Consider the following 12535-nt stretch of genomic DNA (forward strand, 5'->3'; position numbering starts at 1 on the left):
TTTTTTTTTTCCTCTCCTCAAGTTGATTGTTGTTTAATTAAAATTGTTGATTTGAACTCAAATACTTGCCTCCTCATCTGTCCATCTGTTGTGTGCCTGTGGTGTCGGCTCCTCGCTGTGGTGCCTGGAGTCAGGGGCGGCTGGTCCTCCGAGTCCGCCCCGGCCTGCACCGGTGACAGTATTAAATTGCATTGAAAGATAATTAAACTTTGTTGTTCTTATAATGTTTTAAGAAACAAAACGAACAAATCAGGCCAATAATAAATTATGATTTAGGATAATTCAATTGACAACTAAGGGGCTTTCGCACCAGATAAATCTAGGATCTTAGTTCTAGGATCTAGCCACCAGGGTGGTTCCCCAATAACTAATGGTTCTCTTAAGGCAAGTTCACACTACAGGATTTTAAAACGTCGGGCTGAACTGTGCAGTTCACACTACATGATTTGCTCTCTGTGAAATCAGGAGTGTTCAAGTTGTTGAGCTGTTCACACCACACAACACAACGTGATTGATCCGCAACAGGAGGTAACTCACTACACAAGTTGACAACAACTCTGTCTCTCAAACGATTCTATCTTGTCCTCAAACCACGTTTTATCACGAAAAATCATGCGATAAAACGAACGGGAAATGACGCAATACAGCACGCGCGCCACTACCCAGCGAAGAAGAACACAAGTACACAACACGCGAGTCTTTGTTTGAATATGGACGTCAGACAGAAATTAGTGCTGCAAACTGTTTGCGCGATGATTTGCTCTGAAAAAAAAAAAAACGCGTATTTTCCATAGACAGTATATAAACGGTATTTTCCCGGTGACCTCAACCCATGCCTTGCTCTGATTGGCTGTAGCTCATGACACCACATGTGGTTGAGTCGTGCGACAGCTCCGGATATCTAGCATGCTAGATTTTTTTTCTGGGCTCGGTGACGATGGTCTGCGAGCGTCTTTGATGCGTTGTTGGCTCTTTCATACTAACAGATTGGCGAGCGTTCATCGGCCGCTAATCCCCCGCGATTTGCACGCGATAACAACCCGACCTGTCGGCGAGCTCAACGATTTGCAAATCGGGCTTAAATCGGGCTTAAAATCCTGTAGTGTGAACTAGGCATAAGGAATGTATTCCCGGTTGCGTTCGCACCGCCAGCAGGAACTCTGAAGTGATGTCAGCCGCGCTTGTTGTTGGGACCTTTATTTTGACGGCGCTGAGAACAGCAGAGCCAGAGCTCACAGTGCTTGCATTCTCCGTGTTCATAGTTTACGATCTGTCTAATACGTTATTAGACTTAACTGTCATACATAGAAAGTATACAGTAATGAAAAGTTATTAGCGTATGCCGTGTGGTTGATGTCCAGTGTTGCGGAGCAGAAATACATAATCATGCTTCTCTTGGTCTCCTCAAAGTTGCGTTGGATTTTCTCCTCAGGATTTTCTCCTGAAAAGGTTCCTCCGGTGCGAAAGCCCCTCAAGTGGTGTTTATTACTGTATATGGACCTCTATTATAGCTACGTGATTCTAGTAAATTGTGGCATTTAGTGGTCAGATATATTTGCTGTATCACAAAAAAGCTTGTCTTAATATAAAATTGTTGCACCCTTTCAAGGTTTGCTTTGCTGGCTGATTGTGCATTATGTCTTAATTACACATAAAAACCTAAAAACTTGTTACAGCACAGTGTATATTCTCTGAACATTCACAACAATATATGCATGAAACATTGTAAAAATAATCAAAAGTGAAAATAAATCGACACACATATTTATGGATAATAATGGTTAAATTCGAACTTGGATCTTTCTTAATTTAATGTGCGTTAAATTCTGTAGTCAAGTCAAGTCTTCTTCATTTATATAGCGCTTTTAACAATGTAGATTGTTTCAAAGCTGCTTTACAGAGATAAACGTATAATTTAAGGTAACAAATTGTTTTGGCTTCATAGCGGTTCTTGAATAATGTTATTTTCCAGCTAAAGTTAGTTTTGATTTATTCACTTCCGTCGAAATGATAATTTGTTATTAAATTAGGGGCCGACACCGTTCTCTCTAAACAGACTTTAAACGCGAACCTGTGAGAAACGCTGATGGCGTTCACGTGCGCATCAAGAATTAATTATATAGTTATGTGCGTTTGAATATATGTGCGCATGTTTGTAATTCTCTACAAACCAAGCCTATAAAAACTACTTGTCTTGCCTATACATTTGATACAGAATTTTATTTTATTTTATCATTACGAGGGAGATACGCGAATCTTCCACAATGCTTTATCTGTAGAGTGGTAAAGGGATCCTCCATAGGGAGAGACTAGTTGGCACTTCAGCACTGCGTTGACATCGGGTCCAGGCAAAGGTCCTTCGTCAGATCTGGATACGGCCTGGATCCGGCAGGCTGCAGGAAAACCTCGGGATAAACAAAGACACTAAAATTAGCGTAGATGCCATTCTTCTTATGATGTAACGACTCGAGTACATCAGGATTTAAGGGAAGTGTTCCCAGTTCCGGCTGACCTAATCTATGCAGCCTAACATTGAGTTATAGAAGTCTATAATGCATTATGTGAATGCTAGGTCAAAGAGATGTGTTTTTAGTCTAGATTTGAACTGACAGAGTGTGTCTGCCTCCCGGACAATGGTAGGAAGACTGTTCCAAAGTTTTGGTGCTAAATAGGAAAAGGATCTACCGCCAGCAGTCGATTTTGAGATTCTAGGTATTATTAACTGGCCGTAATTTTGAGATTGCAATAGACGTGAAGGACTATAATGCGTTAAGAGCTCGCTCAAGTACTGCGGAGCTAAACCATTTAGTGCTTTGTAAGTAATCAGCAATATTTTAAAATGTATACGATGTTTAATAGGCAGCCAATGCAGTGTTAATATGCTAATAGGCTAATATGGTCATACTTCCTGGTTCTGGTAAGATCTCGAGCTGCTGCGTTTTGAACTAGCTGTAGTTTGTTTATTAAGCGTGCAGGGCAACCACCCAGTAGATCATTACAATAATCTAGTCTTGAGGTCATGAACGCATTAACTAATTGTTCAGCATTTGTCAATGAGAGCATATGGCGTAACTTAGATATATTTTTAAGATGGAAAAAAATCATTTTACAGATACTAGACACATGACTTTCAAATGAAAGATTGGTATCAAAGAGCACACCCAGGTTCCTAACCGGCGACGACGAAGACTTAACAGAGCAGCCATCAAGTGTTAGACAGTATTCTAGGTTATTACGTGTGGAAGTTTTTTGTCCAATAATTAGAATCTCTGTTTTTTCAGAATTTAGTAGTAGGAAATTACTAGTCATCCAATTTTTTATATCAGCAAAGCATTCCATTAAATTTAAAACATTTTCTGTAATGCATATTATCTGATATTTTCATTTTCACAATTATAGTCAGAAGTGGTCCTCCTTCAGAATTGTCATTGTGAAATCAAATTTACTCCTGAAAAATTAAATTGCATGTCAAAAAAGTTATATGCAGCGTGCTGTGTGTACTGAACTGAACAGCTAGTTGTTAAAGAGGCATTTCACCCGTGGGAACATTCATCTTTATTGAAAGTGGGTCATATATGTAGTCGAAATGTAAAATAATTTTAACACATTTTAAATCATCATTAAAATTGATTATGCATACCTTGCTAAAAACAGAGGACACAACTGGGGTTTGGTCTGCTAAAATGAAGTAATTTAAAATTAGCTGACCAATATTATAGTTACATAATTTGAAGCCCAGCATAGTATATGTATTTTGTTTCATATCAAAGTCCTTACTTTCAAATGCAAGTTCAGTTTTTTTCTTCCCATAGAATTCAGGGAGTGCAGAGCATTCTTCTTCTTCTGAAAGAAGATTAGAATAAAAAAGTGCTAAAATGATCCATTAATTTTTAATTTGACAAAAAATATCAGCCAAATATAAAAAGCTGACAATACCAGCTACAACAGCTCGTTTTCTCTTTCTCCCATGTCTTCCACAATTTGATTGTCATGCAACAAAAACAAATAAAGCAATATAACAATATCAAAATTAATTGAATGCAAGGATGCATTTACATTGATCACAAATGACAGTAAAGACTTTTGTTAATAAAAAAATATATATAATTAATGGTCCAATTTTAAATATATATATATAAAAAAAAACTTATTCACAAATAATTTTTTTCACTTACTCTAAAGAGAAATTATCAAGCAAGATGGCACACCACCATTTTCTTATGTTCTTCATGTTTAGCTGTGTACATAAAGTAATGAATTAGTATAATTTTCAATTATATTAAAATGCATATAGCTACAAAAAATACTTACTTCAGTGAAGTCAAACTTCTGTCCCAGAACAACATACAGTGCATACTATAATATGCAAAGAAACAAAAAAAGTTAAATAAGTAACAGCAATTGATTACACCTCGATGTTCCTCATTTACATATTCTGTACTTGCCATCAAGACAAACACTCCACAGTTATTTGACACCCTTTGTCTTGCATTGTGTGTGCGGGCTACCTGGATGGATTAATGGAACTAAGAGGAATTTTGCAACAACGCTTACTTGCAAGCATGGAAATCATTTTTGAACAGTTGGGTTGGAACAATTTGAATGAACGAATGAACAAACAGTAAGTTAAATAAGATAAAAAATAAAAATAAAAATAAATGTATGGTCTAAAATTGAACTACCATACAATTTGACGTCAACATGAAATCCAAATTGACCCAGTTGTACTTTTCTTGCTGTGCGAGACTGATCAGTGCACATGTACAAAATGGATATTAGCGGAATAGATATTATATTCACATAGATGTTATAGATATATACACACACAAGTTTAACTCGCATCAAAAAAGTACAATAAGTTGGAATTCAGTTTCATGTTCACCTAAGTAAAACATAGTAACAATAATTAATTCCTTAAGTTATAAGTGGAACAAAAACAAACAAGCAGTATGGTTTAAACAGAACTACCACACTGCTGTTGTGAACATTTGAAGGACCTGTATAATTGAATGTATCTGGCATCACTCAAACCAGAGCCACAGAGCGAGTCAAGAAAGAACAGTTGTCTTTGCTTTGGCTTCATAATCTGAAAAATGTCCGAACACACTTTTACCTATTATTGTGCAACAAACTTTTTTTTTTTTTTTGACAAACAAACCTAGCACTCACATTCTGCAGTTTAGTAATGTAAATGATTGTTAATTTGCTTGAATTTGTAAGGTCCGTACCGATATATGTATAATTATTTTGAAGGACTTTTATTATGATACGGCCTTAACGTGCACCAACATGTGTATAAAGCGCGCTCTATTTCCGCTATGTGTATGTGCGCACACTTTTGTGAAGGACACAGCTTGTAATGCATGACGGTTTTCTTCCCCCCATGAAGTTTTGTGCATCCCACTTGAGGGTTATAAGGTAAACTAAGTTTGATGTTTATTATTTTTTGTAATTGTATCGTTTTGTGATGTTGGTTAATGTGTTGGAGTGACAGTGTTTGTTTTTATTGTTTGTGTTTTTGCTGTAGCTCTTACGGTGTCTACATGAGTGTCACGAATAAAACGCTAATGGAAACATCAGTTTAATGAGTAATTTGATCATCATTCAAGTGGGGTACCTAAAAGTAATAGCCTCATCTTTTTGCAGAACCTTAATATTGTCAGCATTTGAGATATCTTGAGATAGACCTAAAAGGAAAAAAAATAAATAATAATCTTAGTACACATTCCCAAATGGAAAAAAGTATGTTACAAACACAGACATGTTACCTATAATAAGTTGCCCATTCTGGTTCATGAAGGTTTGTCTGGTTCCCATTGACTTCTGTATTTTCTCCAGCCTTGATCCGTTAGGCTGGGTGTTGTGATGGTGGACTATATTACGAATTAGAAAGATCTGAGAGCTGGGTGCCATCATGTTGAGAAAGTAGTTGTTTTTCTCCATTTGAGCAAAGAATTGTTCTACTACTTAGGTATTAACCTTCCCAGCCAGTTCTGGCACCAGAGCAGTTCTTCTTAAAAAATCCTTGGGATCTTTTGCAATCGTTTCATGCAGTTTATCATATAGCACATAATGCTCTGAACTCCCTGTTGTAGGATGCCCATTGATATCGGGGGGATTTCGCGGCTCTGTTAACCAGGGAAGATTAACCTTGACCTTGCCCTCTTTGGCTAAATAAATGTTTTCTTCTGTAGGGCTAAGTAGTCTTCCCTCATGTGGAGCAAATGGCAACACCAACGGGTCCCTCAGATTCCCATGTGTTGCCAGACCTCTGGCAAAATCATAAATAGTAACATTTGGTAAATGTTGCCAGGACAGTAAAATATCAACATAGTCTCTTGGACTTTCCGCTCTCATGTTGAATTTCAGGCTGTATACAACTCCACATGGGCACATAACTGCAGACCAGCCTCCTAAAACCATCAATTATAAAAAATGATAAATTCTTTAAATTCAATTGAAAAACAAAACCATAATCAGAGTATGGTTCCTTACCTGATGCACCCCAGATTTTCTCAAAAATCTTATCATAAGTACTCCTACTCCTAATTTCATTATGAAGCCTGAGGATAAGGTCTGTTTTTGAACCACGGGGATCCACCCCACAAGCTTTGCACAGTTTCTTGACATCATCAACCTGTAAAGTTGAGAGAGAAAAAAAAAAAGTAAAACTATGATACATATTTACACAGACAGCAAATATTACAAATAATCCTGACCTTAATTTTCATGACTTCCTCGAGAAGTCTGTCTTCAGTGATGTCTAGCTCTGCCTGCTCTTTTGTTGTTGTTGGGCGGTGTACTTTTTCCCACTCTGTGTTTAAAACCACATCAGATTTTCGAGTTTCTGGTCCAATCCACGGTGCCCAAAAACCAAAGGTCGGCTTGACAACAAATGGATTCTCCTCTCCAACTACATGAGAAAACATTTAAATATATGTTGTTTTAGTTTGTTAATCAATCATTCAATAGAGGCAGGTACAATTTACTTCAGTGACAAAGAAAAAAAACATGTCTTACCCTTCACAAACCCAAGTGAAATAATATTCAAGGACAGAGACTCCCAGAAGTCTCTCACATTAACTTTCCCAGTATACTCGGTTGGATCAGGTACCTCACTCACTGCAAAAGGAAACCAACATTCTTTGTTCCTCACAATACAAACAAAGCCTAAAACAAACATTGTCAGAATAGCTTTAATGTGCATGTTGTCATACCTGGCATACTGAAAACTCCCTTTTTATGAAGATCCATAATAACCACAGGAGGATGAGAGCCACAATTGATGCATGCATATTTGTAGTCATGTTGCACCAATGCTTCAAAATGTAGGTAACCATGAAACAGAAGGTTATGTGAAGGAAGCTTTAAACCAGATGCAAGTTCCATTGCTTTGAAAACTCTGCCTGCTGCATTATGAGTCTACAGACAAATATAAAAGTGTTATACTTTGTGGCAGGTATTGTTACTTAGAAACAATAAGCAGTAATTAGGACTGTGGGAAGGTATAATAAACAATATATACAAAGAGAGAAAGAGAGCTTCAATTTTTAGGAATAAAGGCACATTTAGAATGTACAGAGACCATACCTGGAGTGATGCCCTTAAATACAAACACAAGTGGAAACCCATAAGAATATGATTGTCAAAGTTGTGGATTCCATGTTCCCAGTCTTGGTAACGGTACTCCATTCCACATCTTAGACATTTCCTCAAGTATGTGCTTATTCCTGAAAGGAAAAAGTTGATTAGACACATAGATGTGAATATAACAGCATGCTGTAATATTTTTTTTTTTTATAACACTTACCTTCATAGACACATGTCAGGGTCACAATCTTAGCTTTTGCTGTGATAAGGATGGGGTCACTTAGAGGCAAGTTATAACCACATTCAGTGCAGAACTTTTCTGATGGCACAATATGCTTTGGTGGGGGAGGATCAAACACTCCTCTGCAAAGATTTTCAGGAAAATTTGTTGGATACCGTTTTTTATCCATGATATACTTTAAAATTCTCCGCAAAAGTTCTTTCCCAAGTCCAATCGGCTTTTCCATCGTTTCCTTGTCATCTTCTTGATGACCATCCAAGTTATCTTCTTCTGTTCCAGTTGATTTGACACATTTAAAAAGCTGTCTATTAGTTTGAAAAAGGAACCACTTTGCGACATACTTATGTGGACAAGACATCCGTGCATTAACACAGGGACAATGCCAGCTGTTTCTCCGGGCATCATACATAACCATCACCCTTCCCAATCGACTGTAGTATGATGGTTTGTTCTCCATTACAGACACATAATGCTTTTTGGGTGGCCCAATTTCAACACCCACAGCAAGTGGAGCACTTTGGTCTGTTGCCTCCTTTAGTCGAGCAAGACACATCTCTTTCTTGTTGTCTGTAAACCATCTTTGCTTTACAAGCTCACTCAGTGTGTCCTCCTCAAGATGACCGGTGTTTGAGGGAGTTGAACAAAATTCAAGTGACCTTAGGTGAGAACATCTAAATGCTTGATGCCCACTCCTACCTGCTACATCATAAAACAACGAACAGTCATCCATCTCGCATTCACTTGGACCTCTCAGCTTTTGTTTAACATGAACAGGAACAGGTGGCCCACAGACATTTTTGGGCCAAACTGCAAAAATACCATTTCTTGCATCAATACACTGGCTGGCAAGGTGGCGATCTGCACACATGTCAATTGTTTCAGATCTATGCTTTCTTTGTATGTGTCGTTGTAAATTTTTCAAGTATAATGTCACATTACATTTAGGACAGGCTCCTGCTCCACCGATGGTAGACCTCAGTGTTTCTGGTTTGTGGTAGAAGGCAGGTCAGTTGGTCCAGAAACTATTATGGGCTGCTGTTCCCTCCACTCACTGGCCATTGCTGATGGCTGGTCAGTTGGTCCAGAAACTATTATGGGCTGCTGTTCCCTCCGCTCACTGGCCATTGCTGATGGCTGGTCAGTTGGTCCACAGACCATGGTGGGCTGCTGTTCCCTCCGCTCACTGGCCATTGCTGATGGCTGCTCAGTTGGTCCAGAAACTATTATGGGCTGCTGTTCCCTCCGCTCACTGGCCACTGCTGATTATGGCTGGTCAGTTGGTCCACAGACCATGGTGGGCTGCTGTTCCCTCCGCTCACTGGCCACTGCTGATGGCTGGTCAGTTGGTCCACAGACCATGGTGGGCTGCTGTTCCCTCCGCTCACTGGCCACTGCTGATGGCTGGTCAGTTGGTCCACAGACCATGGTGGGCTGCTGTTCCCTCCACTCACTGGCCATTGCTGATTGCTGGTCAGTTGGTCCATGAACTAGAGTGAATGACTTTCCCCCCTGGTTAGCCACAGTCTTGGTGGCTTGTCCACGTGCACTCTTATCTGCTGTATGAATAAGCAGGTGTTTTGTGAAGTCAGTCCGACGTATTACTGTTTTGTCACAGTAACAACAGTGGTAGTGCGCGGTTTTGCGACACAAGAGGTGGCATTTATATATTTTGAAACCTGAAATAAGTATTAATAAAAAAAGTTAACAAATTTCAACTTTTGTCAAAAATGATTGGATACGAATTCCTATTCATAGTGAATATAACAATAATATTTTGGTCAACTTACACCCATGTACTACCACCCAAGATAAATGGGACTGAAGGTGGCCTGTTGCCTGGAAGTTGTCATCATATTTGATATTGTCCTTAGGACAAAGTGGACAGTGAAATTTTGTGCACTTGAGGCACTGGTATGCCTCAAGAGTGTCCTGCACATCTTTCACTGATAAGTGAACCTAAAACACAATAACATGCGTTTCACATTTATTTCACTGATTGTTATGAGTAATACATTTTATAAAATAATTATGATATTAAAACAAATGTTTCAATTACATTACATTTGTGGATTACGCAGAAAAAAGCATAACTACAATGAAAACAAGTTTTAAAAGAATTGCATGCAATGTACAATTAAATTAGGAGTTGTATTCTAAAATCAAATCCATTTACAAAACGTTTAAGACATTTACAATTTGAAAATCAATGCAGTCCTAAAACGTTACACTGCCACAATACCTCATTATGGTCTTCAGAATCCATAATCTGGAGAGCAAATTGTAGAAATGGAATGCAGAAAAGATCTTGTCATGCACGTTACAGATTTTGTCATTTGTGTGCTTCTAAAAAAACTACAGAAATGTATTTGGATACACTTAACCCTTATTCTTTTTTAATACATCAAGACTAAAAACAGTGTACAAACGCCATTATGAAATAGTCTTTTTCAGAACATATAATGCTTTTTTACAAAACTAAAAACTGTACAACAAGCTTACCCCTTCATCTTAACGGCACGCTGACATGTGAAAGCGGTTTTCTTCTTTGTTTTCTGATGGATCGCAACAAAACCTACACATTACTGCCACCAACTGTGGAGCATAAACCAATAGCTACTACAACACAGGTGATACTAAATAAACCAATCAAAATCCTCTGGAAGTTTGTACAGCCCACTTGCGGCTGAAGCCTTGTTTATACTCGACGCGTCCGCACGAGCGCAAAGGTGCGCGCGGCAAAAATGACGTCATTGCGGTGTGGGCGGTTCTGCATCCGAAGATGAACGACTTCGAGCCGAATCTGGCCGAGCACGACCTTCTCATCACACCAGCACCCAGTTTGCGCGTCTAAATTAGTTGCTTACATTTAAAAAATGAGCATACAATAGCATAAAAAGCCTTTTTAATGAACATAAAGGTCCATGGTTAATACAAATGTACACGAAAGTTAATGAAATGTTTAGTGAAATTAGAAAATATTTAAGAGATTGTTAATTTATTTGTATACGTACATGTATTCCCATATAGGCTAGCCTACATATTTTGTTCTAATGTCACAAGTAATAGTCTCAGGGTTTACTGGGTTTTACACGATTATTTTTGTATTGGTGGTGGTAACTAAAATAAACATTGTCACTTGTTTATATTTCTTCTTCTCACCGATTCCTGATGGTTGAGATAGGACAATTACTCGAGTCGCCCCCTGTTGTTTCAAAGAATAGTACAACGGCGAGCGCGTCAAGTATAAACGCCTCGACTGTTTGGAGAGGTGCGCGCGCAGTCAGCGGAGACTCGCGCTCGTGCGGACGCGTTGAGTATAAACAAGGCTTAAAGCTCCACCTACAGTACTTTCTGCAAACCACCCATTTGCAGCTGGCTCCGACCTCCGTTTTGTACCCTACTCTGAGAAATTGGCATCGTTGAAATTCTTTGCAGCAGACGGACTCTATCTCTGTGTCCGTATACGCACAGGCTCCGCCCCAGCTCGAGCCAGTCCGGGCTTCTCGTCCGCGACAGGCAGGTCTTCTGCCTCGGCTGCACTCTGCAGAAGCCGCCGGCGCCTCCTGTTCCTCCATAGACCTCAGCTGCTCGTCGCTATACTGTGGCTCATACAGGTAGCCACAAACATCCGTTTCTAACATAACTTCGTCAAAATAAAAATCCTCCCCAATGCATCTGTCTGAAAATTCAGTATTTTCCTCCATATTTTCAAAAAGTTTCTCCCGGTGAAATCAAACGCACTGGCACTGATCTCACTGCATGAAAAGTCGGATTTTCGTCAGTAAGCGGCACTGTAGATTGACGTGGAAGTTCAGGTTTACGACTGCACACGGCAATTTGCAGGCAACACCGAAAACTGCCGTGAATTGTCAGAAATTGACGTGGGCCTTGCTTGGCAGTTGTCCCCCCATGACCCCCCTTGACCCCCCTTCCCCTAATTCTAGGGTAGGCTTTAACATGTAAATGTGAACTATACAAATGCAAATCAGGGTACCAGGAGTTTTATCCCAAGTGACATTTTTCTAACCCACGTTTGATTTCTGTGTACAGCCTTTATGGAGCAGGTCAAATTGACCCTAATTGGATTCAATACAATTCCTCAAAAATCACACTATGAAAAACAACAAAGATTCAGGTACAAATTGTAAACTTTTAATATCAACATTTGTCAAACATAAAAAATAAAAAAAATAAAAAATGAACATAAGGGACCGTTCGGTATTTATGGAATGGGCCACCGGAGGGTCATGCCTTTTTATTCTTTGTTGAGAGGAGGGTCATCCAACTTTTTTTAGTCTAGGGGGAGGGTCACCCAACTTTTGTATTCATGAAAACAACAAACTTTCAAAGTGGCTTGTTTTGTGCATATTTTTCCATGTAGCTCTCTCAGTCTCGGTCCCCCCATAGCTAGCAGATGGGTCTGACCCAACAAAAATCAGACGCGAAAGATGGAAAGACCAAGTCCAGTTTGGCACTGTTTGACAGTGCGCACGCGCTCAGAAAAAGTGCATCATGTCAGAACAGAACGCCAATGAAATGTTTACCACGAGCAAATAATAAACTTTTGTGATTGCGAATCACAAGCAGTGTCCTGTGAGTGTAACTCTACCGCTGCATGTGATGTAGCCTACGTTGAGTTTGGGACTGAGGCACCAGAACTGCAGTTGAAAGAATGTGCGCTGTAGCACGAGAGGCTACCATATT

General features: G+C 39.2%; 2 protein-coding genes and 2 long non-coding RNA genes across 4 annotated transcripts in view; all 4 read right to left on the reverse strand.

Moving 5' to 3' along the window:
- nlgn3a (neuroligin 3a) overlaps window positions 1-1260 on the reverse strand; it is a gene marked incomplete at its 5' end in the record, with an annotated part of 80912 nt that extends 79652 nt beyond the window's left edge. The window contains 2 exons of the mRNA XM_079631028.1: window positions 70-164; window positions 1147-1260. Of these exons, the coding sequence (XP_079487154.1) occupies window positions 70-164; window positions 1147-1260 (209 nt within the window). The remainder of the gene's footprint in view (window positions 1-69; window positions 165-1146) is intronic.
- A 2657-nt stretch (window positions 1261-3917) lies between these two features.
- Window positions 3918-5092, reverse strand: LOC307008362. Its single transcript, XR_013799795.1, has 4 exons — window positions 4446-5092; window positions 4312-4356; window positions 4176-4237; window positions 3918-3971 (listed from the first exon to the last, which is right to left on the reverse strand). It is a non-coding gene; the product is annotated as an uncharacterized lncRNA (long non-coding RNA).
- Window positions 5093-5622: 530 nt separating this feature from the next.
- Window positions 5623-7254, reverse strand: LOC307008295 (HMG domain-containing protein 3-like; the record flags this gene model as incomplete). Its single annotated transcript, XM_079631036.1, has 6 exons — window positions 5623-5687; window positions 5769-6413; window positions 6496-6637; window positions 6720-6913; window positions 7021-7122; window positions 7218-7254. The coding sequence occupies 5 exons, from the start codon at window positions 7252-7254 to the stop codon at window positions 5968-5970; spliced, it is 921 nt and encodes a 306-aa protein (XP_079487162.1). The 3' UTR covers window positions 5623-5687; window positions 5769-5967.
- A 21-nt stretch (window positions 7255-7275) lies between these two features.
- LOC307008242 lies at window positions 7276-8188 on the reverse strand. Its single transcript, XR_013799783.1, has 3 exons — window positions 7811-8188; window positions 7591-7730; window positions 7276-7422 (listed from the first exon to the last, which is right to left on the reverse strand). It is a non-coding gene; the product is annotated as an uncharacterized lncRNA (long non-coding RNA).
- Between the last annotated feature and the right edge of the window lie 4347 nt (window positions 8189-12535).

Source organism: Phoxinus phoxinus (assembly GCF_949152265.1).
Source record: "Phoxinus phoxinus genome assembly, chromosome: 12".
In the NCBI taxonomy this organism is placed as follows: domain Eukaryota; kingdom Metazoa; phylum Chordata; class Actinopteri; order Cypriniformes; family Leuciscidae; genus Phoxinus; species Phoxinus phoxinus.